General features: G+C 37.0%; 1 protein-coding gene across 1 annotated transcript; it reads left to right on the top strand.

The window, feature by feature from the left end:
- The first annotated feature begins 18,322 nt into the window (after positions 1–18,322).
- LOC114701796 (prolactin-3B1-like) lies at positions 18,323–24,553 on the top strand. The gene is made up of 5 exons (XM_028881982.2): positions 18,323–18,431; positions 19,501–19,658; positions 21,406–21,513; positions 22,940–23,119; positions 24,227–24,553. The coding sequence occupies exons 1-5, from the start codon at positions 18,401–18,403 to the stop codon at positions 24,413–24,415; spliced, it is 666 nt and encodes a 221-aa protein (XP_028737815.1). The 5' UTR covers positions 18,323–18,400; the 3' UTR covers positions 24,416–24,553.

Raw genomic sequence — 24,553 nt, 5'->3', positions numbered from 1 at the left:
GCATTCGAAGACATTGTAAAATACATATCTTTGAGGAGGCCACCTGCATCATCTACGTAATTATTATATCTTTTTAAAGTGCATATCAAATGGCTTTCAAAATTACTTTTAAACAATTGTTCTTCTGCCTACTTAGTACCAGAACAGTATCTACTTTTTGAAAAGTAATTTTTCATAATGTTTGCTGATTACAAACAGAAATCCATGTTTTGATAAATGTTAATAATTGACTGTTGCTGTGACACACAAGCACAAAGCTAAAAAGAATTGGTGGAGGGCCTTTTTCACCACCTGAAACACTAAGGGAATGTAAGAGATGACATAGCAGAAAGAATATAGAACTCTGATATAGAGAAAAGTTATAAGAAATTACATGTATTTTCCTACATGGCCTGATTCTGAGTCATTATGGAACTGAGATGACTTTTGTGATTTCCAAAATAATTTGAACCCTGGACATTGTTCCAAAATGCAAAGCAATGCATGTAAAAATAGACTGTGTAAAGAGTAAGGAATATTTATCTACTTCCTAAGGTGACATAATCATGGAATTTTTTCCTGGACAAAATGATTACAAATCTGACCAATGGATGGTTGGTTCTGTAGTCATTTGATGAAGCCACTCACTATTTTGCTGTTAGTACTCTGTACCAGTGTGTTTGCAGGGATACACACAAGGTTGACAATTATCTCAAGGTCTTAAAGTGCCAAGATGTGCATGACAATAGCTGTTGAGCTCACAAACGTGTCTTCTGTCACTGAGAAGGTCCTTGATCATTCTGACTTTGAAAGCTCTATTGAATCTCTACCTCTTTGGTTCATTCCTAGGTTTAATGGGTATCCTATACAAAATAAACATTGGTTGTTTGAAAATATTAAATTCAAATGAGGATTTGTCAATGTTTCATGGACATTTAATGCAGAATTTAGTAATGGTTATTGTGATGATCATATCAAATATTCTCCACAAATAAGTTTAGTTTACAAAAGTCAAGAGAATACTTGTACTAGTTAGAATGAGTGAAGATAGCTTAACATATTACAACTATAGCAAGATTTTCCCAGTAATCAGTAGATCCATTCTGCCAAGAAGCTGGAAGTTTATGAAAAAAACCTAGAGGGAATGACCACTTTCTCAAAGTCTCATCACAGACAATATAATTGTTATACAATTGGACTATCATTAAATACATTACACATACACACACACACACACACACACACAATTACAAAATTTCACTTTGTTGTCCTTCTTCCAATCATTGTAGTATTATCTTCATGGCCACTTATTTTAATTAATTTTTAATCACATGCTCATATAAATATATATATATATATATATATATATATATATATATATATATATACACATATATATATAGTCACTTGTTGCTGACACATATATTTTCAATATTGAACATTTGATATTAGACAGTCAGTTAGTGTGCCTTTCCTTAGGGAAGACTATTTATCTGACATTCAGCATTCCTTAGTTGCCTGCAGCTCTAATTGTAGCATTGATGCCTTTTTAAACATTCTATAGACTGTTAGGATAAATGCATGAAGCAGCTATGCATTTCTCTATTAACTTTTTAATCATGCTCCTCCATAATGCAATCTTAGACAGATTCTGTAGCTACAATTTTTTCTGTATCCTGCCTGGTCCGCAGTCGGGACAAATCTTTCCCACTAGCATACCCCAAGTAAACACATACAGGCTTATTTTAATTAAAATTGCTCAGCCATTACCTCAGGCTTACTAGTGACTAGATCTTGCATTTAAACTGAGCCCATTTCTGTTAATCTATATGTTGTCACATGTTCTGTGCTTTGCCTGTGTGTCATTACATGCTGCTCCCTACATGACAGACTGGTGTCTCTTGACTCAGTCTTCCTCTTCCTGGAATTCTCCTTATCTGCTCATCCCACCAATACTTCCTCCCTGGCTACTGGCCAATCAGCATTTTATTAAACCAGTGTACAAAAGCATTATCCCATGGCAAGATTCTGTATATTTTATGGTTCTGTATTAGTATGCATCTAAGAACACCTCATCTCATATTCAAGCTTTTTAACTTCCTACTCTTGTGCTCCAACTATTAATGTCACAAATCAGGGAAGGCAAATTTCATCTTGTCTTCTAAAGTTTTCTCTCTTCTACTTGTCAATGATTGTGAAGTTCTCAGGACTCAGTAGTTAAGGATATGTGACAAAAGGTGCTATTAGCCTCCACCCCGTTTGCTCATGTAGATCTCATATATTTCTCTTTTGCTGGGCAATTTGTGTATCCCTCCTAGGGTCCTCATTGCTAGCTAGTCTCCCTAGAGGTATGGGTTACAATCTGGTTATCCTTGGCTTTACATCTAGCATCCACTTATGAGTGAGGCCATACCATGCTTGTCCCTCTGAGTCTGGGTTACCTCACTCAGGATGATATTTTCTAGTTCCATCCATTTGCTGGCAAATTTCATGATATCATTGTATTTCACTATTAAGTAGTACTCCATTGTGTATCTGTGCCACATTTTCTTTATCTATTCTTCAGTTGAGGGGCATCTAGGTTGTTTCCAGATTCTGGCTATTACAAATAATGCTGCAATGAACATATTTTAGCATGTGTCTTTGTGGTACAATTGAGCATTCCTTGGGTATATGCCCAAGAATGGTACACCTAGGTCTTGAGGTAGATTGATTTCCAATTTTCTGAGAAACCGTCATACTGATTTCCAAAGTGGCTATACAAGCTTGCACTCCCACCAACAGTGGAGGAGCGTTCCCCTTGCTCTGCTTCCTCTCCGACATAAACTGTCATCAGTGTTTTTGATCATAGCCAATCTGACAGGTGTAAGAGGGTATCTTAGAGTCGTTTTGATTTGCATTTCCCTGTTAACTAAGGATGTTGAGCAATTCCTTAAATGTCTTTCTGCCACTTGAGATTACAAGTGATAAATAAAGTGACTAAAGCTCAAGTTAAATTCCTCTGAGAACCAGGGCCTTCTGCTGTAGGCACACCAGAGTTGTTCCAGCACACCCAGGGTCCATGCATAAAGAGACAGTTCTCAATCATGAGATATGCCCTGGTTGTTCTCTTCTCCCCAATTCCCCCACTGGATATGTATTTTAAGCATCTGCTCTGATCCCCTCACCCTGAAAGCCCACTACCACAGAAAACATTAGTTCACAAAATGCTTCCTTCAAACAGATGCAGGAATATCATGCACCAGTGCACCACAGCAATAGAGCTGTAGTATTGGATCACTCTCAACCTCTCAAACAAAAACTAAGGGACCACAAACAATACTACAATAAATCATTCAAAGGTATATTGACTACTTCTTGAGTTGGTTACTTGGCTGCAGTAATAGCCTAGTCTCATAAATACAAATGTTGATAAGCATCTTAGATTCCACATCTTACTCATTTACCAATGAAGAGCAACTGGATATTTACTTGGGTCTGTAAATGAATATCCTGCTTACAGGTTTTGTCTAAGCTCCCCAAAACAGCAGTGAATTTCTACCTGTGGAGCTGGCATAAGTCTATTAAGAAATACGATTTTGAGTTTTATTTTATTTGATTTTATATGTATGAGCTTTTGCCACAAGTGTACTTAACGCCTGTGGAGGTCAGAAGATGGTATTGGATCCCCTGTGACTGTAGTTATGGATGGGTCTAAGGCACCATTTGTTACCTGGAAAAAGAAGCTAGTCATTCTGCAAGAACAAGTGGACCTTCCCACTGAGCCATTTCTCAACAAAACCCTCCATTTGGGGATCTGGGAACTTTGCAAAAAAGGAAGTAGAAAGCCTGTAAGAACCAGTGTTAATCAAAACCACAAGGAAAGAAGGTCTTCAAGACAATAGGACAGATGCACACATTAACTCACAGAGACTGTGGCAGCATGCACAGTTCTAAGCCCATGGGCTCTCACAACTAAGAGGGGAAGTGGACACAAGCCCCCATTCCTAACCCAGAAATTATTTTTCATTTATAACTGTTTGCAAAGGAAAATTAGTTTTCTCCAATGGAGTCTCACTGGGCTTACAAACCACATTCAAGATAGGTCACATGCCCAGCAGTAGATAGAAAACACAAAATGAACTCAGTGGTATTTGGGGAGGGGGAGGAATTTTAATCTCATAATGCTTTGTTTTTGTTTGGGCTTTTCTTTTTTAGTTCTTTGTTTTCTAATGTTACAAATACAAAAATGCGGTGCATTTTTGTGAGTGGGGAGATGAGGAGGATATGAAAGGCTTGGGGGAGGGGAAACAGTGATCAGAATACATAATGAAAAATCTATTTTCAATAAAAATATAACTATTTTTTAATCTGATTTAATTCTTAACTGCTTGTACCACATTCTTGTTTAGTATTTCCATCATGAAGCATGAACAATCAGCAATTAAGTAGGACACTCAGTGATAGTTCTCCCCAGCAGACTTAGAAGCACCTTCCAGCAATACAAGAGCTAGAGCAAAGAGGGAACACTTCCAGCTCACTCTTAGACTTATTTCCCCAAGTACTGCAAAGAGTATATAGAGCATCTTAAGCAATAGGGTCTTATCATACAGTTCTGGAAGACAACCAACCATGATGGCAAGAATCTTTATTGTTTCAGGAATTTCTAGGGCAGTGATTCTCAACCTATAGGTCACGACCCCTGTGTGGATTAAACAACTCTTTCCCAGGGGTTGCATATCAGATATCCTGCATATCATATATTTACATTACAAGTCATAACAATAACAAATTTACATTTATTAATTAGCAATGAAAATAATTTTATAGTTGGGGGTCACCACAACATGAGGAACTGTATTAAAGAATCACCACACTAGGAAGTTTGAAAACCATTGCACCACAGAGTAAATATTTTATTTTGACTAGTCAAAGAAAATAAATTACTGTATGCTAGTGAGACTGAATATTTATAACTATGAAATTCATGTATTATTGTATAGCACTCACCTTAAATATAGAAAAAAGTGATGATTTTTGGTTCTCTCAGTATTTTTAGAGTATGTGTTTTTTAGTGTTTTATTCTGTTTAGGAAGGGAAAATCAAGAGAACAGGAAAAAAGGGAAGAGTGTTGGAGTATGGAAACTTAGATTGCTTCTCCAATGGAAAGGAAAAGTAGGCAGTGTTTGTTTCATTTCTCTGTTTGAATTTTGTAAAGTTATCCTCTGCTTAAAAATTACATCTGCAAAATGTATTACTAATGGGGTCATATCTCTATCCATTCAATTCCACCCTAAGAAATCAAATCTTTTCCAATCCTTTTAGCCCTCAAAGTGTGGTAGGAGAACTTTGAGTCAAAACTTGATAATACTCTTCTGTCACTCTGCCTCCATCCCTCCAGGAAACCATGAACAAGTCCATCAGACCAAAGTAGGTTTTTTCCCTTCTTTTCACAAAACAATGGAAGTAATGCACAAGCTAGTTGTGCTGGGACCATATCAGGTATGGTAATCTCAGATACATGAGAAGGGAAGAAGAAACAAGAGAGTCAATCACTTCATACAGCTGCTGATTTACACTCTAAGACAGCAGCTTCATCACACGATAGCAGATTTATCAATTGCCAATGCAGAACACCATCTCTTACCAGGATAATTTCATTGACATTCTTCTTAATATTATCTGGAATGCTTTAATCTGAATTGGACATTCCTGGTTGAATATACTTTAATATGCATGTGAAGAACTGAAGATAGGGTAGTGTTTATGTTATATGCTAAACATCGCTCCTCTGGCTGCATTTTGTCACTGCATGTGCAGTCTTCCTTGACTACTCCCCTTGTCTTCTACCTCAAGTGAAACACAGGAGAAAGGAGGGCTCCTCTCTACACTTCATATTACTCCTGATGGTAACTTGTGCTATGATGAGGATTGAAACCCTCAGCATCTATAATGTAAAATCCTCATGATCTCTTATCTCCCTGCCTTTGCTACAACCTGAATATGATTTCCTCAAAACTTCTTATGTGTATATCTCACATACATCATCTATTTCCCATTCGTGTATATTACTAGAACCAGAAACAAATACACATACTGTTCTCATAATTAAAGTGTGAGTACAATAATGGCCAATGAAGGAAGAAGAAGTAGAGGAAGAGGTCAGCATTGGCTCAGATCTACTTATCTGGACTCCTCAAAAGCAGTCCATTGGCACCGATTCATTTCATCCTCATAAAAGTTCCCTAATACATGGTTTTAATAGGACCATAAAGAACTGAGGCTCCAGTACTTTATAGAGCTTATATAGAGATTGTATCATGTGAATCCTAAGTAGAATATGAATCTGAGATTTAGTCACCTCAAACCTTCTTTCCTAATCCCTTGGCAGAAAAGATTCAGATTTTTCTATCTGCACTTAGCCTGCATTTTTTTCCTCCACAATCTATCCATGTTTCCTGTAAAATGTGCATGGGATTCCCTCAGTACTTCAATTTCTTTAGCAAGAAACAGACATGGCAGGAAGTAATACAAATCTGAGATGACACTCATATATTTTTCCGCTTATTGGTTATAGACTGATCAGATCAAAATTCCACTGTTTTTGTCACTGATACTGGCATTAAAACAACACTGAGTCATATAGTCCTTCTCCAGTACCTGCCAAAAGTTGGTTGCTAAGGACAAGAAGTCGTCTATACTGAAGACACTATGATTTAGAATGTATCCCTTTCTTCATTGTACCTCTATTTTAGTATTCAATAGTTGCATATAAAACACAAGTACATATGAGTGAGCAGGTGGCTCATTAGTGTGAAAATGATTTGGGCCAATGATCATTGACTTCTTTGACATCTGTTTTTGTCTCAAAAAAGTTCTGTGGGCACTCACTGTTTCTAAGCAGTACTTGGTTTCTCATGGACAATAGAAGCAATCAAATAGAACAATCTCACCTGGAGTTCAGATGTTAGCAGATACAGAAAACAAAACAAGATCCGTTTGACATTCATCACAAAATAATTGTTAAGGTCTATTTATTTTTCTTGGAGAAAATTGCAGTTCTTTGAGAGAAAATTAACATTTCTACAGTGCACATCATGTATCAAATAGATTTCTGTATGCTTATTAATAACAAAGGGATACTGGAGTTCATGACCTTTGTGTAGCCACCACAGGTATCTACCCTGCTGTGTTTTATTCATTTTAATGAGACTTTCTTTAATGATTGTTTTGTTGGAATACCTAAACATGGTCATCAGTGTTTTACACACATGGGAAGAGCCTCTGAAGGACATGATGCCTGCACTCTCTTCTCTTCCAGAAACATCTGGTACTACACTGGCAAGAACAAAAGAGTTGAGGAACAAATTCTAGGACTTTGGGAGGGACTGAAGACCATGCTCAGCAGGGTAAGCTCACTCACTCTTCACATTCATTTGCTTATCTCCTGCCCAAAAAAGTAATTTCTATGATGTGAAACAAATTTTCTTGATCATTTCCAAGGTTTCAGTTTAAATATACAATTCATTCATAGCTTTGCCATTAAGGAACTGCTGCTTGTAAATCCTATCCTTTTCAAGGATCTTTAACAAGAATACCACACACCTATAATTTTAATAGGAAGTATCAGGTCCTCATAGTAACTCAGAAAGTATTCTTTTTAGACAAAATGTATATTCACACCTAACTCAGTACTGCCCAGAACTCCTATACCTTAACACAATTATGGAAATGTTCGTTATGTCTAAGATTTGAGAGAAACACATAATATGGTAAGCATTGAGTTTCAAGATAGAAGAATTAAATTTTTTCTCCCATAACCCTTAAGTATGAATGACATGACAGGGACTAGGCTGAGAATACACTAACCCCTTTGTTGTCCTTGAGTCAAATCCATGACTACAATTCAGTATGTATTCCAGACTCTTGATTCTTCAGTCATCTCCTTATGAATACAAATTGTTGTGTCCAAGGTACAATAAAAAGTATGTATTCCCCTTCTCATGCTAATATTTGAGTTCTAGTGTCTTCATGATATCTTGGTTAAGATACACAAAAAATCCATGATTTCCAATCAAGCTCTACACTCACAAATTTTCTTTCTAAAATTTATGTTTTACAGAATGAGCCTAAGAAAATACCTCTGTACATAAATGCCTTCTATGCCAACACAGAGTATCCAAATTTGATCCCAGAACCTACAAAAAAACAATGATGTGGTGACTACTCCTGGGTCACCAAACATTAAGAAGGGAGGAACATGAAGATCCCCCAGGAGTCTTTGGCAAAATAAGAGATGTCACAAAATTATAAAATAGAGTAAGAAATTACCTGTTTAGACTTAAACAACAGAGACTTCTGATTTTGCAATGCAGGCACATGTCTTCCCATACATGAGCAAAACCATGCATATGCATTCTCTTATACACATACTCAAGAAGGGAAGAAGGACAAAATAATACTAATAATGTAATAATCCCTGTCCTTTTCACATTTAGGTTCAGCCTGGAGCTGTAGAAAATGACTCTATACTCTGACCTGGATGGTCAGACTTGTAGTCATCTAATGGATATCCTTGCTATTTTACTCTTTTACACGGTGCCACTGCATTATGAGCATAATCAGGAATATACATAAGGCTGACAATTATCTCAAGGTTGAAGTGCCCAGATGTCCATAACAAAACTGCTAAGCACACATCCATATCTTCCTTACTGATCCAGAGTTTCAAACCTCCATTTAATCTTTAATTTTTAGTACATTACTAGGCCTGATGGAATTCTTTTTTACAAAATAAACTCCAGCTTCTTTAGAAATGTCGTACTTGATTGAAGATGACTGGACTTATTAAAAGGAAAGCAAGATTTTCCTAGTAATCAGTAGATCAATTCTACAGAGATGATGGAAGTCTGGGGATAGGTTATGAATACAAACCTCTGTTTGTCTTCACATTTTCATGCCTAATGCCAGGCAGTTGTATTCAAGTTCTATTCTGGTGTTCTATACCTTAAATATAGCATCTTTAAACAGTAAGAAACCATTAGGCTATAAGTATGATTTACCTCCATATTTCTTTTATAACTATGTTCAACCACAGCCTTCATATTGACATCCTAGACTGATTCCATATATTTGAAGATTTTATAGAACCATAAGTCTGTCAATACCTCCTTCCACATTCAAATTTGAGTTTGCTCTATCCATTCTCAGTCTTAAAAATTTTTAATTTAGATATAAAACTGCTCTCATCTGTTCTTAAAGTGTTTCTGCCATTTTCCTCTTCTACTTATTGGTGTCTGTGATTTTTTGTTCAAATTCAGTAGATAAGGACAAATGACAAGTTATAACTGTGGGAGTTTGAATAAAGATGTACCCCGTAGGCACATTTATTTAAATGTGTATTCTCTAGTTGGTAAGACTTTTGGGGTAAGGATTAAGAGGTTTGGCATTGTTAGAAATGACATGCCACTAGAAGTGGCCTTTGAGGTTTCAAAATCCTAGGTCATTCCTAGTTATCTGCCTCATACTTGTGGATGTAAACTCTCAGCCACTGCTCTAGCACCTTGCCTGCATGCCTGCTGCCATGCTCCTTGCCATGATTGTCATGGAATTTAACCCTTTGAAACTGTAAGTGCCAAATAACCTATTTTTCTATACATTGCCTTGGCCATGATACTTTTCCACAGCAATAAAAATGTAGCTAAGACACTGGTATAGCGCAGGTTATGAAATCACTAGTAGCCAAGTTAAATTTCCTCTGAGAACCAGATACTTGCATTGTATGTATTCTAGTGTAGCACCAACACACCCCGTGTCCATATATAAAGGGTTATTTGTTTAAGAGTTATGCCCTGGCTAGATTCTCCTTTCTTCTACCATCTCCTGTCATTTGTGACATCACTGTCAGCTTCTGTTCTGCTGATGTCCTTGCCTTGAACCCACAAAGCCGCCCCCAAAGTTGTTACAGGATGCTTTCCATCAACTGAAACAAGCATCTCATGCAGTGGCGCCATTCAGTAGTAGAGTGGCAACAGTATTGACCTTTTCCTGGAGTCTCTAACAGTTCTCTTTTTCTTCGATATTATAGCTTTAGAATGGATCACAAAGTCACAAAAAAAAGATACTCAGCAGAGAAATGTGTAACACTTCTTTTTAATCCTATAGTAAATTTTTATGTTGGTCAAAATCTGAAAGTGACAGACATTCTTTACCTGGACCTAGGAGAGTACTATCCCCGAACAAATCAACTAATATTCTATTTGCTAAATCTGAAGGGAAATGGTTGATTTAAGGTAGCTCAGTTTGTTGACTACTACTGAGCAATCCTAGATGTGCACTAATATTACTGCTTCTTTCTGCTTCTTCTGAGACAGTGGATTTGTAGGCTTTTTCATATCATTCATAATGTGTTTTTCAGGTATTTATAGCCAATAGACAATGAAGGATGACCAAATAGCCATCCTCAATAATATGAAACAAAAGTCATACAATAAAGAGAAATAGAATATAAGGAAGGACTGCTGTGGGATGGTCTTTCTGTGTGCTGTGAATATATGTTGCTATCATTGCTTAATAAAGAAGCTGCTTTGATCTGTTGCAAGACAAGAGACAGCCAGGTGGAAAATCAAAGAAAGATACAGGAAGAAGGAAGGCAGGGTAGGGAGAAGCTGCGAGCCACCTCCTAAGAAGCAAGATGTAAAGAAACTCAGGTGAAGCCACAAGACACATGGCAATACATAGATTAGTGGAAATGGGTTCATTTAAGATGAAAGAGCTCATTGGTATGAGCCTGGGCCATAGACCAAACAGCTTGTAATTAATATAAGTCTCTGTGTGTTTATTTAGGTATGAATGACTTCAGGACACAGGAAAACTTCTGTCTACAAAGAACAGAAAAGAAGGGATGAATAAATGACAGGTTATGAAGGAGAAGATAAGAAAACTTATGTAGCTAGAGTTTTCCTACCTGGCCCAAAGTCAGGACAAATCTCTTCACCTGCCAGTCCCACAGCCGCTCAGACCCAACCAAGTAAACACAGAGACTTATATTGCTTACAAACTGTATGGCCATGGCAGGCTTCTTGCTAACTGTTCTTATATCTTAAATTAATCCATTTGTATAAATCTATATTTGTCTCATGGCTTACTGGCATCTTCACATGCTGCCTGTCATGGCAGGGGCTGGCCTTGTCTCCCTCTGCCTTCCTGTTTTCTCCATTCTCCTCTCTGTTAGTCCCACCTATACTTTCTGCCTGGCCACTGACCAATCAGTGTTTTATTTATTGACCAATCAGGGCAATTTGGCATACAGACCATCCCACAGCAAACTTACATTTAATTCTTTGTGTGTATGTCTGTGTGTGTGTGTGTGTGTGTGTGTGTGTGTGTGTGTGTGTGAGAGAGAGAGAGAGAGAGAGAGAGAGAGAGAGAGAGAGAGAGAGAGAGAGAGAGAGAATTTGTGTGCATTTACAATCTTGTATTGTATTCACATGTCCTTGTACATGAGCATACACTGGTGTGCACATGCATGTGGAGGTCATTGTTGCCAGGTGTCTTTCTCTGTGGTAATTTACTTTAGTCTTGAGACCCATTATGAAACAATCTGATTCTCTATGCTTTGCTAGCCCTGTGGTTACAGGTCACAACTTCCTTGCCCAGATTGTTATGCTGGCTGTTAGATAACCTCCAAAATTGGGACTTCATATCTGCAACACAAATTCCCTAATAACTGAGCCATCTACCCCATTCCAAATATTTAGAACTTAAAGTAAATTTTATCTAATAAATATTCTTGGTTCCCCTTCTGTTTCTTTCCTGAAAGTCATTTCTATTAAAAGTACGTCTGACCTTCTCTATTGAATTTCTCAACTAAGAAAAAAGTACATTCTGACTTCTCTGCAGGAGGTCAGATTACAAAAATACTCGAGATTGGAAAAGCAAATACAAACAAACAAACAAAGAAAGAAACAGAAAGGCCTTCTTAACATCTGTAGAACAAGTACAGTGGACCACTGGGCAAACCCTACCCCTCCCAGTCACAGCTGTTTGATTCTGACTCCTCCTGAGTGCTAGGATTAAAGACTTGCCCCACCACACCTGGATAATCCTCTTTACCAATGTTTGTAGGTGTGTATTTCAGGAAGCATTTACAGTGGTAGTTTCCCATATGGCTCTTCAAAGGCCTTTAGTGTTTCTTTTCCCCTGCTCATGTTTTCTGCTACTCTGCCTTTCTATCCCTGACCTGGCTTAATCCTTCCTTTTCCTTTATCCCTTTTGCTCTCCATGCCATCTGTGTTCTTTCCTAACTTGTTAACTGCAACTGAAGGACACATTAGCAATACTATTGCTAAGGAGGACCATTAAAACCACAAACTTTTGTTTATCCCAGCGTTCTCTTTTTCGCACATAACTAATATTATAACACATAATACTCAATGGATTTTGTAATTCCATGCTTGCAAATCTTTCATTAGACATACTCAAACATTTATCAAAATTTTACTATAAGAAGGAAAGTTGGGGTGAATTATAGCTCTGTTGAAGTCTCTAGAGATGGAACAGTGAGTCAAGTACAGAAGGATCTGAGTTCAAGTTTTGAGCCCGGGGGGAAAAGGCAAGTATGGCAATATAGGTTTTTAACCCCATTACTTAGGGTGAGGTGAGTCTGATCATGATGACTGGGCTGGACAGCCAACATAATCAAAGCAGCAACCTCTGGGCTCAATAAGAAACCCTCCTTAAAGAATGTGGACAGTGGTAGTAGAAGACATTTAATATTCACCTCTGGTTTTCATAGGCATGGGTATATGTGTAAGACCCACACACATACACAATACTAATACCAATACTAATGCTAATACTGATAGTACTGCTAATACTAAGTAAATAATAATCATGTCAAAATCAAAAGCCTCCCCCATTTTATTTTACCAACTTATCAATGTGCATTTATATGCAAATGAAAGAGTTGCCTGTCCTCAGAGGACCAGGAAAAATATCCCTGCATTCCAACCAAACGTGCCAGCCAATTACAAGTTTTCCTCAACTCTGGTGTAGACTAAAACTATTCATGGGCAGGTTGACCCATTAACCCAAAACATGAGTTTCTGTGATTTTCACTCAACCTAGGAAAAATAAATTGTTAAAGAAAATGGGTTTCTTTTCTTTTACATCTGACTTAAATATGAAAGAGAAGAATGTGCAATTCATTTCCTTTATTTGTGGGGCCATACTACAAATTATAAAAGTCAATAAGACATAGTCTACATCATATCTAAGTGTGACTGTGAGTTAGACTAACTGGCCCCTTCCTGAGTGTTAGGGGACATTGGCTTCATATTGTCTTTGTAGTCTACTGCAAACACATCGTGGATTAAATGTAGAATCCTTTATGCATCTTTGATGTTTAGAATTCTTCCACTTAGAGATAGATAATAGGAGCTTCTTATCTTTTTTGGATCTCAGGTTTAGAGTCTAACTGCTATATATCTTCAAAAGACATTGAAATGTTTAAGTAAAAAAACTAAAGGTGAATGTCTGGTAGCCAAAGGGTGGAGCATATGGTCTGTGTTCAGAATATATCCTCTTCAAATCAGAACTTCACAAAAAGAAGATGGCTACAGTAGGAGAGGAACTGAAATATATTAGAACTAAAATGGTAGAGATGTGTAGTTGGAAGTTTTTCTGTATCTTACCTGGACCACAGTCAGGACAAATCTCTCACTCACAGACCAATAGCCTTTTATAAAATAAACACACAGAGGCTTAATGTTAATTATAACTGTTTGGCCATTTGCTTAGGCTTATTACTGAATAGTTCTTATGCTTAAATTAACCCATAATTCTTATTTATGTTTATCCATGTAGCTTAGTACCTTTTCTCATTTCTGCCTTCTCTCTGTATCACAGCTTTCCTGAGAAACACAAATAGAAAGCTGCTCCTGGCTCCCTTTTAGAATCCTTTTTTAAGCTTTCTCAAGTTTTGGGTAAAAATTCTTGCCAGGTGGTGGAAGTGCATGTTTAATCCCAGCACTCAGGAGGCAGAGCCAAGCAGACCTTTGTGAGTTCAAGGCCAGCCTGGTTTACAGAGTGAGATCCAGGAAAGACACAAAGCTACCCAGAAAAACACTATCTCAAAAAATAAAAAAAATAATAATAAGGACTAGTAAGTATTAATAATGTGACTAATACCTGTCTTTTGATGTTTAGGTTCAACAGGAAAGTGAAGAAAATTATTGCTCTACTTTTGGTGATTGGCATATTTGCAATTATCCAACAAAGATGTTCACCCTATTGACCTTTACAACCTATTCAAGTGTCTACTCAGGTATACATATAAAGTTACCATTTATCTCAATGACCTGAAGTGCAAAATTGTCCATGACAAACCTGCTAATCACACAGCCATTACATTTGCTACTGAGATGATCCTAAAGGAATCAGGCTTTCAAGGCTCCTAATTTTTACCTTTTGTGTTCATGCATGGCTATAATGTACATCTTCTTATGAAAAAAAAATGACTCTTTATAAATGTCAAATTCTTGACCATTGCCAGTAGTCTATCCTGGAGGTAACTTTGTGGATTTCTGGGGACCTCTCCAGCACTCTGCTTCTTCTTATTCCCATGGGGTCCTCACCTATCAGAGTATCTCCTTCCTTGTTCTCCCACTCTGTTCCTGACACAGCTGGGACATCCCACTCCCCTAAGTTCTCTTTCCCCTGACCCTTGCTCTCCACTAACACCCCTCACATCCAGTTTGCTCTGTCGTTGGGCAATTCCTGTGTCTTTCTTAGGGTCTTCTTTACTAGGGAGCTTCCCTGGAGTTGTGGCATCAGTTGAGAGAAAGTCTGAGCTGACTTACTCTGGTGATCAGATGGCCAAACACTCTAACTGTAATGATAGAACTGTCATCCAGTGACTGATATAAGCAGATGCAGACATCCACAGCCAAGCCCCAGGTGAAGCTCCAGGAGTCCAATCATTGAGAGAGAGGAGGGATTATATGAGCAAGAGATATTGAGACCATGATTGAAAAAAGCACAGGGACAAAGAGCCAAACTAGCGGAAACACTTGAACTATGAACCAATAGCTCAGGAGCCCCCATGGAACTGGACCAGGCCTTCTGGATAAGTGAGACAGTTGGTGAGCTTGAACTATTTAGGAGGCCCCCAGCAAATGGGACCAGGACCTGTCTTTGATGCATGAGCTGGCTTTCTGGAACCTAGGGCCTATGCTGAGACACTTTGCTCAGCCTTGGTGTAGAGAGGAGGTAACTGGATCTGCCTCAGCTGAATCTACCAGGCTGGGCTGACTCCCAAGGAGAGAACTTGCCTTGGAGGAGGTGAGAATGGGGGGTGGATTGGGTGGGGAGGGCTGGGGGATGGGAGGAGGGAGGACAGGAGAATCCATGGCTGATATGTAAAATTAAATTAATTATAAAATAAAAATAAATAAATAAATGTCAAATTCAAACTGACAGCTTGTCACAGTGTCTCTTGCAATTTTATAAACAATTAAGGAATGTTATGACATGTCCATAAGTTTAATAGTGATTCAAGATTCTGATTCACTTGAGAAAATGTTCTAAGAGTTGGATAGAAAGCTCATAGACAAACTGGGAGGACAACATACCAAACAATTTATCTAGATTAATTTCTGATATGCTCTAGTATACATATTGAACACAAACTCTGATGCATTCATGTATAAACATCACTTAAATCCCACCTGACCATGGCTCACAGCTCAAGAAACCTGGTCACCTTGTGGAGCCCACTGTGAAACTTACAGGGAGCTCAACTGGACAGAGAGTCATCCTTCTAGGCATCCTCCTTGGCCTTTGCTTCTTCCAGAGACTTAACCTAACCTCTGTTTTTCTTTTTCCAAGCACTTAAGCTCATGTGTGCCTATTCCAGGTATATCCCATGGTTCGTTTCTTCCAGGCAGTGTAGTGGTTCTGACAATAATTTAGGTAACTCATCATGTTGGAGAGTATTTCTCAAAAGTTCTTACAGTGTATATGTGTTTTCCAAAAAGAGGTTCCTAATTAATTTGGCCAGGTTCATGTACTGAAGCCCTTGTATTGTTACTTCCTAATTATAACGAGTTTTCCTGCTGTATGGAATGTTTCCCTCCCCATGGAACCCATGTCATTTTACCTGCTCTCATTTTAACATCTGACATCATAAGAAGCTTCCCTCCAATGTGTGAGGTTTAATCTCAGAGGAAACTGTTACAACAAAGGGTTCACTTCCTTTCTTCCTTAATAGAAATCTCATCTCAGATGAGCTCACATGGTTTTCACATCATGCATGGGAAGACAAAGATAAAACACATACATATTAAAAGACATTTAAAATAACAGAGATTATATCAAAATCAAAGGAGTTCTCACTTATTTTGACCTCCAGGCTCTGCCTTACACCATAGCACCTTGGAAGGCATACCAGAACCTGAAATGTCCTATATTCCAACCCGCAGAGGCCAGTTGACTTAATTTATAGAGAAGTGTGTAATTTTCTACTTCTACCTGTACTTGGAGACATCTTACAAATTATAAAATATACAGCACACATTATAGATCATAACAAATGGAACTATGAATGAGATTAACTAACATTTTCCTTGGCTAAACACTGTGAGATTAAGGTTGTTTCTGTTTTCTACTGTTGACAAATTTTTGTGGGAAGTAACAAATTGACCCACCCTGGATTTGTATAGTCCATTCCTTAATAGGAAGATAATAGAAATATATCTCTTTTTGGATGTCAGCTATACAGCCTAACTGCTTCCTAGCTGATAGACACATTAAACATTTTCAGTAAAAATCTTGACTGTTAGGCAAAAGGTGAAGCATGTCTGTGCTCAGAATATATTTGCCAACACTAGAACACACAGAGGATGATGGCTACTGTAGCAGAAGTTTTTGGATTACTGAATATAAAAGCAAAGAAGATGCCATGGAAAAAAGGAGAGAGTTCATTAAGGGAGTCACTGGAAGACAAATGGTAAAAGATTTGTGTTGAGACTAAGCAGGCTATAAAAGGTTCAAGGTTAATTCTGCATCTCTGTGCACTTTACCCTTTGACGTAAGTACACTAAAGGTGAATGAGATATGCAGACATATGGTTAACATCATATGTTGAGAGATATCCTTAAGGGTGAACTGTAAATGGGACTTGTATAACTGGAAGAAATGGGAAGAAGGTACAGTGGAAATTGCTGATTCATCCTTGGGCAGTTTGAGCTGAAATTTCGGACAATAAACAGCCTATTCCTACAAAACAATACATCTCTCAGAACCCATAAGGTAGTTAGTGGGGCAGTAAGCATAGCAGAACAGAAAGGGCCATTAATATATTAACTACCTTAATGATCTATGTGTGACACTTCAACTGATTTTATTTAGTCAGCACTGTGCCTGGTGACAGACAGTATAAGGTAAGGGTCTCAGGCAGACTGAGTCCAAAGTGTAGATAACTATAGAGTACAGTATCTCACCCAAGTTAAATTAATAATCTATAGCTCTCAATCCTTGTTAGGAAACGAGGCCTCTTTTTACTCTGATACTTTGATACATTTTTTTTTCCTAGTACTCACAGAGATTCTCCACATCCAGAGCATTATATATTCTCTTGAAGCTGATCATTGTGTGCAAACTTTTCATGATATAATGCTATCCTCTTCATGGCTTATAATTTGCAAAACTATGAGGAAAAGAAAGCAAAACAGAAATTAAAGGATGATTAGGAGGTACCGATCATATTTGAAAAGCATCACATCAGATTCTTTCAAGTTAACTTAATGTATTAAAAGTACCTTTTAAACATTTGATTTTCTGCCAACTTAATATTGAGAAAGTATTTACCCTGTGAGAAGAAAGCTTTTTTAGGGGTTTGCAGGATACATCAATAAATTCATATTTTGATAAAATGTTGAGAATAATTGATGGTTGTTAGGACATACTGGACCAAAACTCAAAAGATAACTGATGGGGAGCCTTTGTCAAGACCTGAAAAACTCATGGAACTTTACAGATGACATGGCATAAAAAAATGTAGAACTCTGGTCTAGAGAAAAATCATGAGGAAATACATACGTTTTTCTCCATGACATGATTCTGAGTCATTAAGGAACTTAGATGACATTTTTGATTCCCAAAATATTTGAACCCTGGACCTTGTTGAAAAAAGCAAAAATAATACATACAGAGACAGAACTGTGGCAAGTGTGAGGATTATTTCAATACTTCCTGAATGGATAGAATCTTGCAACCTTTACCTAGACCAAAAGGCATTGCTTCCTTCTGCTCCTAGACTTAAATGGTAATGGGTTAGTGTATTCTGTTAGAATATATAGGAGGTAATGAGCTGAGAGAAAGCAGACTCACATGCAACAACTTTCTTGTGTTGGAGTCCATCTCGCAGTAGATCTTCTCAGAGATGCAGCTGTCATTGACTCAACTGTCTTTCTGTAAGTAGCACTTCATCCATTCTCCTCTACGTTATTAGTGTATTATTTCATGAAGATGGGTTTGGACAGAATACATTATTTGGAGCTATTGGTGCTGTAATATTTAGGGAACTGATGCATATTATCACCTGAAGTCAAGTCAACTGTGTGCCAAGAATCACTTTCTTGAAACCAGTTGCTTAATTAACCTGGAGATCAGTGGCTCTCTAGGGGAATTCTACCTTCTTTGTGAAGACACATGCCAAATAACGTCCATGGACATTATATATTACTTTAACTCTGTTTATTTTTATTTTTTATTTTGACATAAGGATTTCAGGGAACAGCGTTACAGGTTTCTAATGAGCACCTGCTTCTAACCATCTTCCATTGCACAGGCCAGTTTCTAAAACAAAGAAATAGTACAACAAAATGACCAAATGACCTGAAATTGAGAAGTTGCACTTTTTTTTGATAAGATAGGACTCAATGGCATAATTGTATCAGTCACAGAAGGAGGAAGTAAATAATGGGTTGCCAGGATTTGGATGCTTTTCTCCTCAAATAAATCCACCTGAAGAAGAGTTAGATTTTTGGAACCTTATTTAAATAAGGAGAGTAGATTTGTGACTTTACTGATTTGTTGCATGGAAGTAAATGATGAATGGAAAAACAAGTTTATTTTAAAAAGTCATCTTAATTTTTCAAGTGATATTTGCTTGAAAATGAATTAGTAAACTATTTAACCTTAATGTGATGGAAAACAAATACAAATTACCAAACATTAAAATCTGAAGAGAATGGATTAAAGACTCTGTCTCAGAACCAATTTTATCACAAAATGTTTGCAAATTTTAGAAACTCTACAAGGGCAAGCCAAAGCCAAGGTAACTCTCCTACCTCACAAGCTGTGGTTTTGAGAAACATCACTATTCACGTATGTTTTCACATTGGACAATTTATTCCAGTTCCATGTTTTCACAACCAATTATTGTAGCACAGGAACCTCAGAACAAACAGTACATGCTATATAGCGTCACTAATATACACTTATTTGAATGGGTCATCTCAGTTTCATTTCTCTTTGTAGCTGGGACACTGCTTTTGCTGGCAATATCAAATCTGCTCCTTTGGGAGCATGTGATCTCCTCACCAAGTCCCCGTTTGTCCACTGGAACCCTATACCAACGTGTGGTTGGATTGTCACACTACACCCACAATCTTGCCTCAAAAGTCTTCGCTGACTTTGTAAGTACTGGATAGTCTCTGAATGGACAATCAGAAAAACCAACTAATGCAACAATAACGTATTATGAATCAAATTTCAAACACAATAATTTTAATGGTGACTCTGAACCATGGCCAAGAACAATGGGATGCTTTATAAAACTTATATCTATAAAAGATAAAGTAACTGTACAACTTTTAACAGAGATTTTTTAAAACAACTTGTTAAGATATAAAGTCCAGTTCGGGCTGTACCTCAGCAAATACCAGTAGTGTACTGTGGAGGTACCTTTGTGGTTTTCTGTGGACCTCTCTAGCACTTTGATTCTATAGGATGACCAAATACCCTAATTGTCGTGCCTGGACTGAATCTACCAGGTTGAACTCAATCCTCAGGGGAGTCTGCTCTGGAGGAGATGGGAATGGGGGGGTGGGCTGGGAGGAACGCGGGGGGGGGGTGCAGAAGGGGGGAGAACAAGGGAATCCTTGGCTGATATGGAAAATTAAATTAAACTATAAAATTATAAAACAATATATAAAGTCCAAAATACATGGATCAGGGCACTGTGAACTTTTGTCCTTTGTGAAGGGGTCCTGTCTATGTGGCTTTTCACTTAGCATTCTGTAGATATCTAGTGGAGGAGAAATGTCTTTTAATGAATTGTGGGAGTAGATTAAAACTAAACTACAGAAAATCTTATTAAGCAGAAAGAAATTGCAACTCATAATTCTAACATGCTTAAAATTATTGTTTTCAAATTTTCAGGGGTGAGTGTCTCATTGAAAAGTACAGACTTATTTTCAAAGGAAATATCGTCTCAATTCCTAATAAATATACTCGATTTTGTTGGGGGGAGTTGCAGCTACCCACTACAGGGAGTCAATTGTAGAAAAGAAAGAATTCAGTGCAAAATTAGAATATGGAGCATACATTACAGAGTTGTGGTGAATATGCCTTTCCCTTGCAATTTTCACTCATTAGTCTTTCTTTCATAAAAAAACCTATATCCATAGTTTTTCAACTGTATAATATTCCTATAAATCCATTAAACTTTTACAAATTACTAATTGTCTGTATTAAAAATATACACTTAGATAATAAGTTCCTTAAGTATATATGTCGGGCAATTGAAGATTCTATTTATATTTATATTACTTATTATGTTTATATATGTATTCTATTTATATTATATATGTATAGGTAATATATAAAATAGTGTTTTAATTCTTTATTTACTCACTGGTGAATATTTTCTTAGAATATGTCTAGAATTTATGACTTATTTTGACATCATGAATAGGATTACATCCTACCTTTATCATGTGACTGTGTAATTAAGTAAATACATATTTTACAAAATCTGCGTAAAGGAAATAGGCTACTGAGTATCAATGGGACCATAACAATGAACATGCATATGCTTTTATATGACCTTTACCACCATAAATAGAAAAAGTGATGCTTAAACTTTAGGTGTTTTTACAGTATGTGTGTTAGTGCTTTCTTTCTAAACAATACCATTTAGGAAGGGCAAAATGACAAGAGAATAGTAAATAGAGGAAGAATATTGGAGGGTAAAAAAATTAGTTTGCTTCTCCCATGGACAGAAAATGTAGGCAGACCATTTTCACTTCATTCCTGTTTCAATTTCTCTATATTTATCATTTGCTAAAAGTAATACATCTATAAAATTTGTTACTGATGTGGTTATGAATACATTTTTTCAGTGTTTACTGCTAAGAAATTAGACCTTTCTTTTTCTTCCAGAATATGAAGTTTGGCAGGAACATTTGGAAACAGAGCCTGATGTTGGGCACCTGCCACACTGCTGCTATCCCTACTCCCGAAAACAGTGAGCAAGTCCACCAAACAAAAGTAGGTTTTCTTCCTGATTCTGACAAAAACAACTGATGTAATACACAGGGTAGCTCTGCTGTGTGTGGTACTGGGGCCATAGCACATGTGGTAATCTCAGAGTCAAGAGAAGGGAAGAAGAAGACAAAGCAAGCAGACATAACACCATATGGTTGATAATTTCTCTCTAAGATAAAAGCCTCTTCACGTGATAATAAGTTAAATTGATCATCCAGAGCACCATGTTTTAACAGCACATTGTCTGTGGGGTTATCTTTAATATTATCTTGGAAGCTTTAATATTAGTTGAACATCCCCAGCTGACTCTACATTTACATGTGTGTTGAAGGGTTACAGATATAGTAGTGTTTATGGTATAATACTAAACTCTCCTCTGGAGGAATGTTACTTAAGTACCAATGATTCATTTGTTTTTTTTTTTTATTTTTAATTTTTTTCACATATTTGCTATTTTTTTTTTATTTTACAATACTATTCAGTTCTACATAATAGCCACAGATTCCCTTGTTCTCTCCCTTCCTGCCCCCCTCCCCTTCCCCCCAGCCCACCCCCATTCCCACCTCCTCCAGATCAAGAAAAGTGAGGGAGAACAAGGAGTTGCATGAGTTAATTTTTTTATTTTTAAATATTCTCTTGGTCCTTCTTCCGTTTTTTTTTTTTATAATTTATGAAGACTTCTTCCACAATTACTCAGCCTTCCCTTATGTTTCAAGTAAAAATAGGCTCAAAAGGAGGTTCCTCTGCACATGCTATCTTATTCTCAATGATAACCAATGCTATGATGAACACTGAATATCTCAGCACCTATGACTTATTACTGTCTTAACATCTTCCATCTCAGCCTTTGTCATAAAAATTCTGAATATGATGTACACAAAATTCCTTATGTATCTCACACATATAATCTATTTCCCCTTCATGTTTATTACTAGGATGAGTAACCTACATACAAAGTCTTCTCATAATAAAATGTGAGTTAATAATGGCAATTGAAGTGTGAAAAGGTATAGGAAGAGGTCGGCATTTCCTCAGATCTACTTACACAAACCCCCAGAAGCAGCCCTTTGTCACTGATTCTTTTAATCCTTACAAAAGTTCTCTAGTACATGGTATTATTAGGACCATAAGGAACTGAGGCTCACCAGGACTACAGATGGTAGAACGTACAGCGAAAACAAAACATGACTTTTTTGACATGCACGAGAAATCATTGTGAAGGAAAATCAATTCTATTCGAGAAAAACTGTAATTCTGTGATAGAATATTGTTATTCCTATATTGCAGATCACATGCTAAGAATGTTTTCTATACTTCTATTAATAATAAATCAATACAGGAGTTCATGACCTTTGTTCAGCCACCACATGTATTAACCCTGTTGTGTTTCAGTTATTTTAATGAGATGTTCTTGTTCATGATTGTTTAGTCAGAAGATCTTCTGAAAGTGACCATCAGTGTTTTACAAGCCTGGGAAGAGCCTCTGAAGCACATGGTGGCTGCTGTGGCTGCTCTTCCAGATGCATCTGAGGTTATGCTGTCAAACACAAAAGATTTGGAAGAAAGAATTCTAGGCCTCCTGGAGGGACTGAAGACCATACTCAGTAGGGTAAGCCTACTCACTCTTCATACTCTTTTGCTTATCTCCTGTATGGAAGAGGTTATTTGTTAATTAGGAAATGAATTTTTCAATAATTCATTTCTCAGATTTATATATATATATATATATATATATATGAATAAATATGAAATTATATATGATTTCTATCCAATTAATTCACTGCCTTGACAATAAGGAGTGGGCAATTGCAAATCTTATCTTCTTCAGGTTCTTTGCTGAGAACCACACACATCAGTGCTCTCGATAGAAAGTAACTGCTTCTTACATTAACTCAGAAAGTAGCTTTTATAGGTGGTATGGATATTCCTGACTAACTCAGAACATCTGATAACAGTCTTGGAACTCAACCTCAACACAATTTTTGGAAATGTTTGATATGTTCTTGACTTCGGAATAATGCATTATATAAAGAATAGAAAGAGTTTAAAGACAGAAGATTAAAGGAATGTTCTCCTCAAACACACATGTATGAATGGTGCCTCAGAGAATAAGCTGAGAAAACATCAGCCTTTATATTGGCCAATTACAGGTATACAATGAAAAAATACCTTTCAGTTTCTTGATTACTCAGTCTAATTCTATATGGATACACCTCTTCTGGGACCAATGACACATCAGAAAATATGCATTCCCAAATGATATTTACTTTAAAAGGCCTAATGCCTTCAAAACAATATATGACAAAACTAATACATTTCCTTCTAGTATAACTTAATCTTTATTAGTTTTATAGAATAAGGTCAGGATAGAATCAGACTATAAATGCCTTCTTTGGCAGCCAGAAATTTGATCCCAGAATTCACATAAAAGTAAAGAGATGTAGTGAATATTCTGTAGTATCCAAACATTAGGCAGGAAGAAACATGAACATCCCTGGTGAGTATATGCTAAAATAAGAGAAGATGCCTCAAAAAATAAATAGAGAAATTCAGAAGTCAACTGTGAACGTATAAACAACACCCTTTCTTATTTACAAATGCTGGTGCATGTATTCCATGAATGTGTACTCCATATATATAGGCACTCATTTAAAATAAGATATTACTTCCAAGTAATATTAACAGTGTAAATAATCCCTTTCTTTTATGTGTTTAGGTTCAGCCTGGAGCTGTTGAAAATGACTATACTTTCTGGTATGGATCACCAGATTTGCAGTCATCTGATGAAGACACTCGTAAAATTGCTCTGTATACCCTGGGCCGCTGTGTGCGCAGGGATACACACAAGGTTGACAATTATCTCAAGGTCTTGAAGTGCCGAGATGTTCATGACAACAACTGCTGAGCTCATATCCTGTCCTTTGCCACTGAGAAGGTCCTTGATGATCCAGACCTTCAAAGCTCCATTGAATCTCTACATCCTTGGTACATTCCTAGGTTTAAAGGGTGTGTTATTCAAAAATAAACATTGATTCTTTGAAAA

Source organism: Peromyscus leucopus, chromosome 5, assembly GCF_004664715.2.
Source record: "Peromyscus leucopus breed LL Stock chromosome 5, UCI_PerLeu_2.1, whole genome shotgun sequence".
Classification (NCBI taxonomy): domain Eukaryota; kingdom Metazoa; phylum Chordata; class Mammalia; order Rodentia; family Cricetidae; genus Peromyscus; species Peromyscus leucopus.
This window is presented reverse-complemented; position numbering and strand designations above follow the sequence as displayed.